Consider the following 17,879-nt stretch of genomic DNA (forward strand, 5'->3'; position numbering starts at 1 on the left):
AAATTATGAGTCAAAATTAATGTTTTAAACCTTTATGGGAATTTATCAGAAAATATTTCCTTTCTTTTAATTTTAACACTTTTAACAGTCAATGAAATTCTAACCTACTGACTGCTTTGACTTGCCATTAGTGTCAAATAAGAAAAAAAAAACTGCTTAAAAATCCTTCACTACCAAACTTGTATGTCAGGGTTAAAGTGGTTTTGGTCCTTTGGCTAAACGTTATTTGATACAAGATCTTAGCATTCCACACACCTTTTGACAGTGATAAATTTTTCAAATGTTTTTCAGGGTTTTTCAAATGTATTCTATTTGCGGATGATACCACTTTTTTTTGTCAGGGCAATGATATAAAAGGGATGTTAAAAGAAATGAAAATAGAATTTATGCAAATACATAAATGGTTCAAACTTAATAAATTATCTTTAAATTTGGACAAAACAAATTATATGTTATTTACAAGGAGACAAAGAACTGTAAACACTCCATTTAAAGTTGATGGTGTAGAGATTTGTAGTTAGTGAGGTGAAATTTTTGGGTGTGATAATTGACGAGAAATTATCATGGAAATCCCATTTGAATTATTTAAGAACAAAATTAGCAAAATCAATTGCAGTGCTTTATAAAGTACGGGATTTTCTGAATGATCATGCACTATTTATGTTGTATAATGCACTAATTGTTCCACACTTGGTTTATTGTGTTGAGGTATGGGGAAAGGCATGTTATACTAGTACAAAATCTGTTTTTGTTTTGCAAAAAAGGGCAATAAGAGTTATTGCTCGAAAACATGGTAAATATCCAACAAATACATTATTTTGTAATTTGAGGTTTTTGAAATTCAATGATTTAGTTGATTATAATATTTTGTTGGTTATGTATAAGGCACACCTAAAAACATTACCCTTAAACATCCAAAAAAATTTTGAAAAGAGAGAGAGTGGTTATAACCTTAAGGGGACACAGATTTTTAAGAAACCTAAATTCAGAACTTGTTTGAAAGAACGATGTACTTCGATACAAGGAGTCAAACTGTGGAACGACCTGCAAAACGATGTTAAAAATGTTAAATCATTACACATGTTTAAAAGAATGTTAAAGATTGTTTTTTTGAAGAAGTATGAAATAGTATAAAGTCAAAGTATAGTATTGTTCAGTTGAGATTGATGATTGACCTTGTTTCTTTGTTCTTCCTTTGTTTTCTTTTTTTTGTCACATAAGACAAATCAAAAAAATTTTGGTTTTTTTTTTTTTTTTGTTTTGTTTTGTTTGTTTTTTGTTGTTTTGATCCATAGTTGAGAAAAAGGGGCAGATATTATAAGATTATTTTCTTCTTTCTGCTACCTTTCATTTCATTTTCAAATTATTTTATTTTTTTTCTTTGTATTAAATTTTTTTTTATTTGTATTGAATGAAATGAATAAAGATTTAATAATAATAATAAAATAAATCTTCTGTATTGGATGTGTGCAGGTGGCTATACATTCAGGATTACAAAACATTGTTTTTCTTTTCTGCAGTGGGGTCAAACACGTTTCAACATTAGCCTCAAAAACTAGTCAGAGCAGTTTGGCTGCTCTGCTGAACACATGTAAACCAATGTCAGGAGAGAAATTAACTGGATTAGCGAACGATTACACCAAGTTGGCAAATCTGAATCGTCGCTTACCTGTGAAGTCTTCCAGGCACTCGCAGGTGTACCCGCCCTCTCGGCTGCGGCACCTTCCGTTGTTCTTGCACGGCCCCGAGTAGCAAAGGTCGACCTCGGTTTCGCAGTAGTCCCCGGTGAAGCCCACTGGGCAGCGGCACCGGAGCCCGTTGATGGGATGGATGGGTCGGAAAAGAACCGTGTTGGAGGCGATGAACGGCGGCGAGCTGTCAAACTTCAGCACCGAGACGCACTTCATGTAGTTCTCGCAGGGCTCCCGCAGACAGATGTTGTCATCGAACGGCAACACCTGGAGGGAGGACAACACCGGAGTTACGTCAACATCGTGCACCTCTTTTCGACATCGTGCACCCAGCTTTCACTTGCGGGCTACCTCCTGAGAAGAAATCAGCCTCAGCAGCGTCCTGTTCAGGTAGATCTGCTCCTGGAGGTCCTCGGAGGGGAAGAACGTCCCTTTACCGGGCGTGCCTCCCGGCTGCAGCGCCGAGAAGGTGACGTTCAGGATAGAGCCCTGCACGTCGGTGTCGTTCTGGATGTTGAACACGAACACGGCCTCCCGCTTGGTGGACAGAACGGCTGCCACTCCTTCCAGGAAGAGGCTGAGGAGGGGAGACAGGAAGCGCTCCTGCGACATGTTCTCCAGGCGCACCGTGATGCTGTTGGTAAGCATGTCGTCGGTGATGATGGTGACGCGCAGCGTGCACATGGCTCTGACTGTATGGAGGCCATCTGGAAGAAACAGACATTGGGCAAGTTAGAGACAATACTTTAATTTTTCAGATAAATCTGTTGCTGTACAGGTCAGCTGAGAGGTTTTTCCATACGACGCCAGCTCTTAAACACAAATGATTGGATCGGAGGAGCATATCTAACTATCACATAACCTCATCTGCGTAGTTCTCACTGCTGATACGTGAATTCCTAGCACCCGGTTGTTTAAGTTTAATTCATACTTCCTAGTATATTTTTACTTCCACCTACAGGAAAGATTTTCGTGACCAAGTTGTTAGTAAGCATTGGGAAAAACCATAATATTCTTAATCAGAGGGTGGCGCCCAAACACACCACAGCTCATACCCCCAAACTCATACCCCCTCATCATGGAAACCACACGAAGAAGTTCATATGATGCAGCTAGGTAAGCTCGGTGTGAACAAATTTATGGTTGAGCGTTGGAGACGGAGGGCTGCGTCTTTAATAGCAGATTTATATGAAAAACCGAGAGCGGCAGATATACCAGTGGCTTGTAGCCCGGTGCAGCTTATATATGTAAGTTTTCCAGTTTTAAAAAAAAAAACGTTGTGTGTGCGGTTTATAGTGAGGTGCGCTCTATAGTCAGGAAAATACGACAATACTTGTGAGTAAGCTTGGCCTAGTTTCCAGAGTCAAAGCAAGAATTTTCCATCATTCTGTGAAGTATTTTGTGTGTATATGGAGGATGCTGTGAAACAGAGTTGGCCCTCCGTCAACTGTTACCACACTCCAATATTTTACCTGCAATAGGAACAACTTTTGCTTTTATGTCACAGATAAACAGATTCAAATCAAGTTCCATCCATCCACTGTCTATACCTGTTTATCCTGACAGGGTCGCGGGGTCATTGGTCGAGAGGTGGGGTATAACCTGGACAGGTCGCCAATCCATCGCAGTTAGATCAAATGATTCATTTTAATTCTAAGGTGATACTTTTTCTAGTGTTTGTTTTGTTTTCACGTTAGCCTAAAAGATTCATCCCCCGTGGGGAGAAACAACAGTCTCTAGAGTCACTTTTTAAGTGTGATGAAGCATGAGTCACCACCAGCAGGCATTCTAAAAACAGAGATCATAAACAAATCTGCTCCTGTAGCTACAACAACAAAAGCTTTAGTGTGTGCGTTCTTGTGAAGCGCTTCTTGTGTTTAGACGAGTTATTGACATCAAAACGTGGCAAAATCCAGCTATATTATAAATAATTTGTTCTGGCAGAAATATCATAAAAGGCAGTTTTGAATAGTTGCATTTGTGTCCTCGGTTAAAGTGATTGCAGCTGTTAAATTGTGGGTTTCTATGTTTTTGCTGCCATCATGCTCAATTGTTGATTGGTTCTGTCCGGTTCCACGGATGACAAGTTTGGTTTATGGGTTAAAATCCCCCCCGGTTTAATAGATAAAAACAATTATGTGCTGCTTGTTTTGAAATCCGATGAGCTCTGTTGGCCAACTTATGAGCCAGGAATAATAAACAGAGGGAATAAATATTTTTATTGGCCCCTGACAGCTCAGCGGAGGATTAATATGCAAATGCTGCTTTATCAGGAAAATACATAAGTGTGTCAGTCAGGTCCTTCAAAATCAAAAATGTATTTTGAAATTTGTTCTCTTTCTGACTCCATATGATGTGGAGGCTGTATTTTGTCATTTTCCTAAACATACAACTCTATATTATAATATTTTGGAAATATTTAGGAAAATTGCTGTTTGTAAATAGGTGGGTCATTTTATGGGGCGAAACAAGACTTGTCTCATGGATTTCACTTGTCCAAGAAAAACAAATCAATTATTGACAAGACCAAGTGAGTTTAAAACTGACGAGACCTTAATTTTACTCTTCCATGTATTTTTTCCCCACACAATACATGTTTAACATGTGTAGAAAAGAACGATGAAGATCAATTAACACAGCTGAGAATTAGCGTAAAGAAGGATTGGGAAAAATCTGTTAGCAGGACATTATTAGTCAGGCAATCCACATTTGTGGCTCACAAAAATGGAAAATGTTAAAGTCAGAATCAGTCTAACAGTTTGCCACCAGCAACATGAGGGGACCCAGCAGATGTGAGAAAAACCTTTTCCTAGTCAAGAGAAACAAAAATGTAACTTTCACCTACACTCATCAATCTGAAACTACACCTACATCCAGCTAATAATTTGTGGGGAAAACTTTAATATTGCCCAACTAATATATTAGTTTTTGCATACTAATATTGCAACACATTTTCCAAGTTCTGGTGCCTTTGGAGAGAACGAGAGGGTTATACATTGGAGAGATCTCAGTTTGGGTGACATACAGCTGAGGACAGCTGGTGAGGCCAGATGAAACCCCACAGAGGGGGGATAATACTGTTGAAGCTACACTGTTAAAAGGGTCCGATTGCACGGCTTTGCAGTCATATAGATCTGAAGTGTGTGTGTGAATGTGTGTATGTGGTCGTGGCTGAGCTTTAAGGGTAAAAGCTTCGTGCTGATGCTCAACCACAGCTGCCCTGTCACTATTACAAATGACATCATTCCTCTAAACTACTAAAAACTCGCTCGCGGCCAGACGCTCGGTTTGCAGAAGCCGAGTGTGGACAGGTCAGTCAATCAGCTCCGGCTAACAGCTAATTCACCCGCAAGGTCAACTCTAATCGAATAACTCACATCAGTAAATGCCAGGAGAACTAGCTACTACAAATAAGTAGAACCTTTGTGACACATACTACCCGATCACTCACCAAGACCACAAAATTATCCAGCAGTCGTGATGGATTGAGCCGCTGTAATGTGGTGGAGTCTAGGTGCTCATTTAACACAACGTGCTAACAGACAGACTACTCTACACCTGTCTCTTCCCAAAGCGTCTGGGACTGCTCCATTATCCCACTTGCCGCCAGAGATCCATCACCTGTACCTCTTTAAGACACACTTCCTGCGTTGAGTCCATTACGCTGTGTACACAGTCGTGATTTAGGAAATAACAGTCCGCCCCGATGGCTTGATCTTCCACACACACATAGGGGCGCATACCTGCTCAGTGCCAAGTCAAACATTAGCCCAGCATCGTCACACTGCTGTGTAACAAAGTAGGTCCTGACACAATCTGTTACCAGCGTGCAGAAATACGCGCAACCACAGAGCTCTGTACAACTGCCATTTACTTTTTAATTCATATTTATACCCTCTCCTTCCGCAGCGAAACACTGAAAACTATCTGTGTCCTTCAAATTATGCTACAAATTTCCTTCCAAAGTGGGAGGGAGATCGGCACCATTGAGGTGCAGTGATTATAGCCCTGGGAGCAGTAATGTAAGCCACAGAGGAACTGTGGGAACGCCAGTAAATGGAAGATACATGATAAAGATGCTGTAAAGAAGGAATTCACGAGGCAACATTTCGTCTTTCCAAAGCATGCCGACCAAGACTATTTATAGAAGCCCACCAGCTGCTAGCATCACACATGTATGGCGAGGATGGGTTGGACACTGGAAAGGGTGCGACTGGGGACATATGCCAGGATAAACAGAGTCCTGTGCGCTTTAAAATGCCGTCATTACATACACACCACTGCCGTGCAGCAAAAATTGCGGGAACAGGATGGTAGGAAGAAAATTCTGAGAGCAAACTCTAGCTTGAGTTCATTTAATACGCACATCTTCTTATCTTAGCTGACCAAAACTTGGATTGCTCTTCCCTTGCAATTATTGGCAGTCGGTATTTTCCACCAAACCAGTTTCAGTACCAAACATAGCAACAATTTACAATGGCAAAACTTAACATGTTTACACAAAATCCTTGTGCAGTGCTACCACAAAGTGGATCATCTCTGTTCAACTCAACACACTTTGGGTGGTTTTCTATTAGAATTGCGTAACAGCCCTAGAGGGTGAAGTCATCATATAGTTGGGTGGCCCCAGAGTCCGAAAAGTAGCACAACATAATCTGTATGCGACACAGACATGACATAACGAAACAATGGACAACATGGAAGCTATGTCGAACATTTTGCTCCATCTTTGGTTTCTTGTCAGTCTCTGTCGCCGCTGTTAGTTTTTAAAATTGGCAGGTCAGATTGTAAGAGAGCCGTTCTTGTGAAGTAACCAGTGACTCCACTTCCTAGCCAGTCAACAGTCTTCTGACGTTTTCAGCCCAACTTTGAAACCCTAGTGAAGTGGTTCTAAAAAACCCAAAAGGGACTGGCATCACTTAACTGATACTGGTGAACAATGGTATAACCGTGCATAGCGGAGTCGGGCGGCATTGAGAAGGTGTTGGACAGAGCTGCTTTGTGAACAACTTCAGCCAGATCTTGGTGCACAGTCTAGTACGAAGAATTTGGTTTTAACTTGGCACTAAATGTTTATTTTGACCATCAGACCATCTACCTGAACTTTTATTTACTATTGCAGAGACACACCAAGATCTTGGATGGTGACCTGACCGGTCACTAGCTACCAAACACCAGTTGGGCTTTATATGCTCAGGTAGCGCACCAAACTAAGCATTCCCAGATCATCTCGACAACAACACTCTTCAGTGTGGATGCCTTTACTGTATGAAGAAAACTCAAATGTATATTTTGTCAGAATTAGTGAGGTGTTCAAGTCAAAGGAAGCTACACAGTTAGCATGACGATGCCTCTACTACACTTGATATAAAATAGCTTATGACTCTCATAATGTCATCAAGGGGAAAAGTAAATGTGCTTTGAACACTTTTTTTACATATCAAAGTAAAGATATGTAAAGTAAAGAAAGAAGTCAAAGCTTCAAACAAAATCGTACAAAATTGTGAGAAAACGTTTTGGAAAAACCTGAACTAATCTCTCTGAAATGTGGTGGGACACAGAAATTCAGAAAACATTTACTGTTTTAGTGGTGTACTGATGTGGCTTCAAACTGGTTTTACAAGTGTAGAAAACAAAGTCAGGTCTTTGCTGTATTTGTTATGAACTAGCCTTGGCTTAGGCCATTTAGGAGTCTCCACTGTAACTGGTGAGGAAAACAGAAGTGATCAGAGCAATGTAAGACAAATCACACCAGTGACACATTTGTGTCTATGTGTAAGGACAAATGACCAGGCACTGAGGAACACACATGCAGACACACACACAGAAAGAAAAAAGCTGCTAAATGTGTCTATCAAGTGTCAGTGTGACTCTCTAAACACATAGATCTGGCTTTACCGCAAAACCACACACGGGTTCTGCACATGGCTCCAGCTCGTCATGTCCAACAGGGTGTTGACACACGCTGTTGCCAGCTGTCACCGTCCCTGACAAGCACACAGGGATTTCAGAAACCCACAAGTATGTAAAAAAAAAAAAAAAAAACCCACAATGAGAGTGCGTGCTCATTGAAGGAGGGTGGATAGAATTGTCAAATAGTCACACGAACGCCACAATCAGTCCAACAGAAAGCGATGGTTAGAGTTGGGTTTATGTTACAGGACATTTTGAGGAGGCTGTGCAGATAACCATAGGGGTGCAGCCATTTTCTACTCTGGTGGCTGAGCCCCTCCCTTCCCCAACTCCTTGGTGTAAAAGCTAACAGGGGTGTTTAGTCAGCTAGTTAGTGGCAGGGTTAATAAAACAACAAAGGACAAACACCACATTTGTAATCCTGACAGTTGCTGCAGAGAAGCAACAAGACCACCACAAATTCCCCAATCAGCACTAAGAGTACCGATACCTTAAAGAGTGGCATTAACCGTGGCGGCCTAATAGAAAGCAGCAGGAGGGATGGCTATTTTTATTTATTTATTTTTTTCTGCCCGGCAACACTTTTAAAGCATTGTTAAATATTTTACAGTAAAGCATCCAATACAAAGTGAGCTCAGGTGCTTTAAAATTCCCAGCGAGCGCTCCAGGAAACCCTCCCTCTATTCAACGCCCCCTCATCCTTCCTCTTTAGAAAAAATAGCTTTTAAATATGTGACACAAGACAAAGTCTGAAACCTGAGTTCCTTTCAGCCAGTGGCAGAGCAGAATTTAATCTGAAAGCTCTGGACAGACCTGGACATGTTCAGGACAAAGAAACACCAGGGATTCAACTCTTTAGACTCTGTAAGATGGGAGAATTTCCTTTTGCTGTTTAATAATTGCCAAAAAAAATAAAAAAAACACAACACCCTCTGCAATTATTAGCACTGTTGATAAAGATTGACATAGATTTAGGTTTAAAATAAATTGTGAAACCCCAAGATGCCACTGTCTACCTGATACATAAACATTTCAGGTTTATATATCTGGAAAACAGGAAGTCATCCATCACTGATTAAATTAAAAACAAGCCAAACAGATATAAAACGTAAAAAGAATTTCATTCATATTTAACTTTTGTTTTCCAGGAGGAAATAAAACCTTGTTTCTACATTTTGCTACTTTGTACCATCGCTACTCTATGGTGGATACTAACTTTCAACTGTCTCCACCAGATGCCATACATCTCTTTTTGCTACTCCTCTCATCTTTTTATTTCTTTGTAACCATGTGCTGTTTCAACATTTTCATTTTTAGCAAAGAAAATTGTTTCAGTAGGTAGCATTTTTTCTATTGTTTGGCTCTGACAAAATGTCCACTCGTATCTCATTTTTTCTTCTCCTGTGAATGCCAACCAGCGCCATCATCAGATCGTGTATCAGCAGGCTGCAGACGCACCGACAGACATCCTGTTTGGCCGAATGCAGAGGGAAATCGACAGGAAAAGACAAAAAGAGAGAAAGAGAGACAGCAACTCAATCAAAGTATCATTAATCAAAAGACGTACGGCCAGTTTTGGAAAATACTAAAAGGCAGGAAATGGAACGGGAGGGAGATCTGTCTCTGTAAAACTTGAGGGTTAAAATGGAAACGATAACAAAATGCACAGGAAAATAAAACTTTAGGTAGTTGAGAGGTGGCATCTAGAAATTCACAAAATGTTGTGATTTTCTTTTTTTTAAATAGGAATAAAAAGCAAGTGCTATAGGTAAGAAAAAGCATTATCTCCCTTCCTACGGTGTTATACTTTTAAGGTAACAGCTTCCACTTTTTCAGAGTACTTTTTAATGTCTCTGTAAGTTAGATACGTAGACTAAAACCACTCAATCAATTTAGTTTACGTATTGACACCAGTACGTAGACTAAATTATGTACAATGATACCTCTGAATCAGATAAGTTCCAGGAAATAGATACTGTCTATTATTTCCTGCCAATATGTTACTAATGCCGACAGGAAATAATAAAAGTAAAAAAATTCTCCTGGTTTTAGCCTAAAGCTAACAGGGTTTGCTAATTATTTTCCTCTCGTTACATAAACATAATGTTACGTAATGGAAAAGAAATGTATAAAAAGTATGTTTGCATGCGTTTCAATCAGTGCCCCTTTTCTAATCAAATCCCACTTTCCAGTTTTATACACAAGTGAAAGTTGACCAATTCAAAATCAATAAATTTCACATAATTAAAAACAACAAATAAAAAGTGAAAACTGTGCTCATTTCCAACTGCCACTATGAGAACATAGCAAGAAGAAGCCAGTTAAACTAGATTCCAGTCTGTTGTGTCTCGTAGACCACACCTTTAATCAAATTAAAGCTATATTAGGTTTTATTAACCATCACCAGTTCCCTAGCAACCCTTGCGCCACAATTAATTATCAGATAATTAAGCTAATTACATGAAAAACTGCTACATTTTAATCATATCTTCAGTCACCTTGATGTCGTGTCGGAACATCTTTGGCTGTTCGTTAGCAAAATGACAACGTTCCGCTCAACAAGCACTTGACAACAAAACTACTGAAACTGACCTTGGGCTAATAATCCCTCTGAATCAGATAAGTTCCAGGAAAGAAAATTCCCTCTCAAAATGACTGCTTCATATTTGTCATTAATATGAGTCACTTGTTAGGCTGTAATCATTACTCCTCAGAGACTCCCAACACAAACATGAGCTAACCGAGTGTAGATGATTAAACCACAGGAATGTTGGAGGCAGCAGGTGAACAGACGCAGAAACGGACAATGTATTACTTCAAAGACAGGAAGCTACGAGACCAGGCTCCTACTGTACTTCACTCCAATGCATTAAAAACAACTTTTTGACATCAAAAGACCAAAATCTCATCAATCTGTCCACACCTGCACAAGTACAGTCACATCTGAAGGCTGCTCTGTTCTTCAGCACCAAGCAAACCCTCAACAGGCAAGACAAGAGAACAGATATATATATATATATATATATATGCGTGTGTGTGTGTGAATGTGTATCTGGAAGCATTTAGTGAAAGCTCCCTCTCATCTCTCTCCACAAGCTGTCGGTCATATATTTTCGCAGGTATGCCTCTCTCTCTGACGGATCAAAGTGTTTAGGAAAGAGAGCAAGCTTTGAACGCTCATTCAGACACTTGGAAAGAAACCTAAAAGACACGCTGACCAGCGGGAAGTCAGATGGTGGTAAAATCTTAGAAATGGGACCAAAGCCCCAGACAGACGGACAGAGGTAGGCAGCAAAGTATACGGAGTAGGCAAATGGCAATGAATAAGAGTCAGAAACTTGCCGAGATTTCTTTAAACTTGGTGTGAGACAAAAAGGCAAACCGTCAGACGTTCCAAAATATAGCAACAGTCTAAGGAAACAGGATAGAAATACTCGAAATGGTTGAAAAAGGCAATAATGGAAGACTTTGATAATTGCAATTGTTACTGGGTGATTTCTCCACAACACCTGCAGGCTGTCAGAATGAGCCTAATGGGTCTTTCCCCCCTGCCAACCCCTATTTCTTCCTCCACTGTCTGCAGTAATCGCAGCAGTAGGATTAGCCCTTTCTTTTCCACGTTCCTTATAAGCTTTCATAAATTAAAAACTCAAAACAGGCTGCACAATGGACCCCTTTCTCTTCTGGACTCAGCCGGGGAGCGGGTAAGGCCCAGGAGTTGGGTTAGAGGATAGCAGGCCGGCTGTCAGGAGGATAACATCCGAACCACAGCCGGAGAACAGGTGGTAACACACCGAGACAAACTGCCTGAACCAGAATCAGTCGCTCAATCAGTTCAGAGGAGAGAAAACAGGTGGACTGACAGGCTTACGGATGATGAGTCAAGCAGGAGCAAAGGACTAAGACTCCGGGTTTAAAAAGCAGAAAATCTCCAGCTCATACATGTCATGCTGTAGAACAGCTTTGAGTCAAAATTCAGCAGCCTATAGTTGTTGTTTTTTTAAACAAGCAACCCTCATTTGACCTAATCTAATCTAATCAGCTGATTTCTTAAAGGTGACAGCACTTTTTTTTTCTCTAGGTTTTCAAAGGTTATCACGATACAAGTAGCGTTGTCCAGAATAAGCTCTAGGCTACCATCTCCTATCCACAACTGGTTTTGGATCTGTTTCAATTGTTCTCCAATTTGCTGATACAGGGCTGCGTTGTCGTCTCTGTGTACAACTTCCTTACACTCTTTGTAGCAAAGCATAGAGTGTGCCAGAAATGTGCAAACAAGCGTTACAGAAAGAATCAGTTTGACATCTGCTAGGAATCACTGTCTGGTTGAGAACCAAACTGTGTACAACTTTCAATCACTTGACAAAAAAAAAAAAGTCCATGTCAGAAAAAAGCAAGAACCTTTGTGAAGATGTTCAGGAACATCCCAGCAACCACTAGACTACAACAAACTGGAATAACTAGTGTCACTGTCCCCAACGAGGCCAGTTAAGGCAAACTAAAAGGTTACCACCAAGGAATAAGGGCCTACTTCAAGGTCAACATCCCTAAGTTTGACTGCAATGTGCAGCAGCCTACATGAACAAGAAAAAAGTTTTATATTCAGATGATCATGAGCATTTTGGGCACAATGATGAGAAACGTGGGTAGGCTTTCGAACCTTAGTACTATGAAAGACTTCTTCTTACAAGATGAAGAGTAGGTGGGTTGCATTCATTTGCAAAACTGATGCCAGTTACAAACATTTGTAGGTGCACAAGTAAGCATCATAATTTGGAAATAATAGCGAGTGAGACCAATGGGCAGGTGGAGGGAGGGCCCTAGTGCCCAGTTCAAGGTGTCAACTGTAAACCTCGCTTAATGGGTCTTTAATATCACTATTACTGATGTATTTTAAAAATCCCTAATTAAAATAAATAAACAACACTTAGCCTGGTGGCCAGTCAGGCTTATAATACATTGGGGGAAACTCTGATAACATTTCTTACCCTGACAAACAACATTGGCTCATTACAAGAACGAGTCAATAGCTTGTCAACTTCTTCAAACATGGCCTCCAAGCTTACACAGTGGCCCTCATGGTTATAGTTGTACCAGTGAGTGAGTCTCAGTTGTATTCAAAAAAACAACATATTCAAAAAAACAACAACTGTATACCATGGTCCCGCATTATGTCGACTAGCTTCTTTATTGGTCAGCTAAACAAATGAGTTGCATTTTGACATGACTCAAGGAGTTCTGATGCCTGTATCATCGCTGCATCAACTTCTTCCCTCCCCAGCCCTTAGCAACAGGCTTTCAAACAGTCTTCTACCTCCGCCCTTAGTGGACGTACTTAAGCAGAGCTCTGAGGGGCATCGGGTGCCAAGCCAGGAACCGGCCCAGCTTGAATATCTATGTCCCATTTAGGATCCCTGGGAGAGAGTGGTGAGAAGAATAGGAGCACTGTTTGTGATCAGACAATACTAAACCAAACCCTGAACGAGGAGACCAGACCAGACAGCGAGAAATGGCAGCAGTCAACGCCTGGCTTATTTTAGTGCCTGAAGGTTGACTGGTAAAGCTACAGCCAAAAAGAAGAGCTGAATTTTGGAAACGCAAGGGAGACTTTGATCAATTCTGCTGCTAACATTGACACTTGGATGGCATCAGCTGAATGGGCGTAAACTAGATTAGGGTTGTGATGAAAACCTAGAGGCAACACGCTGTGGTGCTGAAGGAGTTTAAGAAGAAAATGTGGAGAATGGGGGAAAAAGGAAGCGCAAGAGAGAGGGAGTGTGAGAAAAACAAATTAAGTCTGTTTAAAACACTCATGGAAACACTCTGTCTTCTAAAGTAATCAGGCATCATGCGATGTTTGAATTGCCTGCATCATGCAAACTAAATTATAACATTTCAGAGTGTAGCAGCAACAACAGAGTTAGACAGCAGCATAAGAGATAGAGAGACACATTAAGCTCTTTTAGTGCAGAACCCAGCGATCTCAGTTTGAACCGTGTCTTGAAGCGTCCCTTTCTCACGTCTGTCTGCCTTTCCCGTAAGCCAACTAATAAAATTAAAGCCTCCGCATACCCTTATTAACGGTTCAAAGTTCACAGCTTCCAGGTATCATCTGGCTCTGTTTTCACAAAATAATACCGCGCCAGAAGAGGGGGGTGGGGGGAAAGGGCTCTCTGCCGTACAGGCAGACGATAGAAGAGCTACTCAAAGTATCAGTGAATTGCTTCTCTGGTCTTGCATTTCGCAACACGAGTCACTATTTTTGCAAAATAATTTTGTGTATTTCAGAGTCCAAGAGGTAAATTGAAGTAGTTTTTTTTTTGTACAGATGAATTAAAATGACCAAAAAAGCTGAGTGAGAGACCACCGCGTCGCATTTCACCCACAAGTCCCGACCTGCAAACAGCAAATTACCACCAGTTCTCGACATCATGTAAAAACTATAATGATCATCATTATGGCTTGTCAAGAGCTGGAAGATAAGAAGAAAACTGTGTGCTGTGGTCAAAAGTTCGTGTTGTTACAAATTTTGCCCTCTGTGAATATCTTCAATACGCTTTTTTTTTTTTTTTTTTGCCACATCCTAAAAAAACAACCGGCATAAATGCAATCCAAGTCACGGAATCACGCCTATAAAAGTAATAGCACAACAGGTACAGTTAATTCAGCAATTTTTAGAGGAAAAACCGAAGCCAAAAGCAGCTGCTGGTGTCTGGTGAATCATGGTGGTAGAATCATGTAGGGAGGATACTTTTCGTCAGAATGAACAAGGAAGTCTTGAGGGAAAATAAATGGAGCAAAAGAAAAGATTCCTACTATTTAAAGGTTCAAAACTTTACCAGACTGAACTTTCCAGAAGATTTAGAGCCTATTTCTTCTTTTTAAAGTATGAAATACCAAAGGTTGCTAGACATCTATAGCAGAAAGTTTTATGACGAGTTAGGCTTAAAAGCAGGGGTGGGAGTTAGGACCCCAAGTAAGAAGGACACAAGGAGGGAAAAGGCAGGAGGACAGAGAAATGAATTTTAGAACACATGGATGGAAGAGACCAAGGAGATAAAGAAGTAAGGGCACAAAGAAGAAATGAGGAAAGATACAGGATAGAAGAATGGAAGGAAAATGACTTTTCGACAGGGGGTTAGGCAATAAATATTGTCCCATCCTAAAAAAGCAACTGGAATAGTTTAGAGCAAAACACTTGAATGCGTTTGAGCGATCCATTCAAAGTCCACACCTTAATTAAGTCGAAAATCAACGGCAAGACCTGAAAATTAAAATTCACAGAAATGTTCCACCCAATCTGACTGATCTTAAAAATGCTGCGTAATACAGCTCAAGATTGCTACGTTAATCAAAAATGTTCTATATTAAAAAAACTGTCAGACATTTTCCTTTAACTTTGCATCGGTTGATTGCATAACACTGAAATGAAATGCAATCATGTATTATTATTTTTTGGTTACAAACCAACTAAGCATGAAAAAAACTCGAGGAGTGAATACTTTTGCAAGGCACTGAATCGGCTTCTTCGTGTGGTGCGGCAGACAGGTAGCAGAATTAGCTCGCTCTTAAGTCCTTATTTAACCAATTGCAGAGGTGAAGAGTCAAAAAGGCCTTTCTCCATTTTGTACAGAGGAATCACTCAACTTTAACCAAGAATGCACACACACACACACACCCGCATTCTTCCGCTGACAGCCGGCCGTGCTCTCCACTCTGGATATCCCTAACAGGACACAAGCACTAACATATTACTGCAACCACACAAACGAACCCACTTCTAACACTAATTTGCACTTAAAACACCGACCCCTTCTTACATGCCGGTATGTGCACAATGCTTCTCTTTTTCCCTTTGCTATCAAACCATCGATCCCATTTGATAAGCTAACTGGACAAATAGTAGCTTTAGAGGAGGGGGGAATGCACAGCGATCAAAAGAATCCTCACAGGTTGGTCCACACCGCTCTCTTAAGAGCTACCCAGCCATGAATGGCCTAATCGGGCCCAAGTATCCATTACACCGATACCAGATCTTTCTCCAGGCCTCCGTCGCTGGTCGCCGACTTCTCGTGCGCCTCCGCTCTGTTTCTGCATTCTAGTGCTTACAACGTAATTCGGGTAGGCTTCATTCCAGCGGCTATAGCACGTTAAGCCTCACCCAAACAAAATCAAACGAAGAAAGAAAGTTTAATTCTTCACTCAGAATTAGGAAAATGTAAAGAAATATATATTTCTCTGTAGAAGTTTCACTTTGTAAACACCTCACTTTCCTATTCTTCTGTTGCTGCTTCATACCAACTCTGCTTTCCTCAGCCTGTTCCCCTCAAAGGAGGTGTCGGGTTACACTTATTGTTGGTGGTTACTGATAAATAGGGTGCCTAGTTACCATCTGACACACGATTGGCTCCTTTTGACAAAGCAGAGACGAAATAAAAGCGAGGAAGGGAGAATCGGGGGGGTAACTAGGTTGGGGGGAGGAGGTCGCCCAGGGAAACCATGAGGCTTGTGTCAATTTAGGGCAAATCTTTCAGGAATTGGTGTTTGCATCTCTGTGTGTGTTAGCACATTTTAGCAGGGCTCCAAAGGACAAAGCTCGGGAGACTGGATCCCGTCACACACACCCAGACGTGGTATGAGATGGGGCACCCATCGACATCTGCTCAGCGCCTGCTGTGTTGCCCCAACCTGCTACCACCCCTGCTGAGCTTTTCAGTGGCCCTCTGCCAGGGTCCGCCCACTCCCAAAGACACAGCTTGTCCAACCAGATGATGTCACCAACAAGTCTGCCACTAGAACGGCCTCCTCTAATAGAAATCTGCGCACAGAACCATCTTCTTAATAGCGGGTCACATTCTTGGAGCTGATTCCACGCCAGGGACAAGGTCTTGTTTTCCGTTTGCAAAGATGTCTTAACATAATCCTCACTACAATGTAAGGGAGTTGTTTAAGTTTTCAGGTATATCTTGTCAAAGTTATGTAAAAAAAAAAAGAAAAAGCTCCAACCTTTTCCAAAAATTTGTGGAGTCTTTGTATGATGAATGAATCATTTATCGGGAGGGCGTAGAGATACATCCGGTTTATGAGATGAGACGAAACATGCTTTTGGTTTTTTGAGACCACATGGCATTTTTAGGAAAAGTAGAATCAAAGTTCCCTAAATCCCAAACTGTGTTCTTTGGCACTGTTAATTCAACTGGTTCATATTCACATTCTTATAGAGCACGAGGTTTCATGTGAATTAGGCAAAACCTAAGTTCAGCATGTAGAAGCGGCTAACTGCTTTCGTACTCACTGCTAAAAGCAGTACCAATCAATAACAACATATTTCTTCTTTTGTCTTTTCATTTGGACAGTCCTGTTTTCTCCATTCCAGGGGGAATCAGTCATGCCCTCTCTTTTTCTGGTTAACCACATCCCCTGCAATTGGCACGTGTGCTTTTAACAAGTGCTGAAAGAATAACTCCCTTTCCACCACTGACAACCAATGAAGACAAGCAAAAGCAAATCAAACACAAACGTATGAAGTGACTTTTTTTTTTTCCCCCAAAGCCAACTGCTGTAAATTGTTGGTTTTCATTCCCAATTACCCACAGCAAAGCTCCTTCGCCTGCTTCACCTTCTCTGATCCTGTCGAGTATTTGGAGCCTGAAGGCTTGCTTTCAGTCCCACTGTCAACTGCAGGAAGTTAACAGAAACAGTATAAATTGTTAATGCATTGGTTGCATCTGTTCGGGTGTCGAAGGAAGAGTGAAAGCTAGCAATTATATGAAGGCAGCATTGCAAATTGTGAGCCGTCATGCTGCATTTACTTAATAGCACGAGTTGGACATCAAATATATTTGACGCTTTGATGCTACGTCTGGTTTTGTAGTATTTGTATAAATGCAATATGCATTGTGGTTTTCAACTAGAGTGGCTTAATCCACCAACTTCCACAGAAAGAGTGGCACATCAACAACAGCAGCCTGCTCAGTTATGGATTAAGCTAAAAGTGCCTTGGAAAAACTGCTACACAAAACAAAAGCAAGTTGAAAATCTTACTACACAAGCATCCTTGTGTGCATGATTGATTTGTTATGTGTATACACTCCCAAATGTTTGGCTAATTGCCCCGGATAACAAACGAGATTGACATATGTAGCATATCAGCTGTTCCAAGGCTGCTGGCCAGTTGGTCTCCGAGTTCAACATTTGCTCAAACAATGAGAATCCACTCAATATGTTAGCAAGCGGTAAAACGCCAACATACACTGATTCATTCAAGGATTTAAT

At 40.9% G+C, this 17,879-nt stretch overlaps 1 protein-coding gene across 6 annotated transcripts in view; it reads right to left on the minus strand.

Annotated features, from left to right (window-relative positions):
- celsr1a (cadherin EGF LAG seven-pass G-type receptor 1a) overlaps window positions 1–17,879 on the minus strand; it is an 87,949-nt gene that overhangs the window by 47,380 nt on the left and 22,690 nt on the right. For all 6 annotated transcript variants that reach the window (XM_028019667.1, XM_028019664.1, XM_028019668.1 and 3 more), the window contains exons 2-3: window positions 2,043–2,398; window positions 1,670–1,958 (exon numbers count right to left, since the gene is read on the minus strand). In XM_028019667.1, coding sequence (XP_027875468.1) covers window positions 1,670–1,958; window positions 2,043–2,398 — 645 coding nt within the window. The remainder of the gene's footprint in view (window positions 1–1,669; window positions 1,959–2,042; window positions 2,399–17,879) is intronic.

The sequence above is a fragment of the Xiphophorus couchianus genome, chromosome 6 (assembly GCF_001444195.1).
Source record: "Xiphophorus couchianus chromosome 6, X_couchianus-1.0, whole genome shotgun sequence".
NCBI lineage: Eukaryota > Metazoa > Chordata > Actinopteri > Cyprinodontiformes > Poeciliidae > Xiphophorus > Xiphophorus couchianus.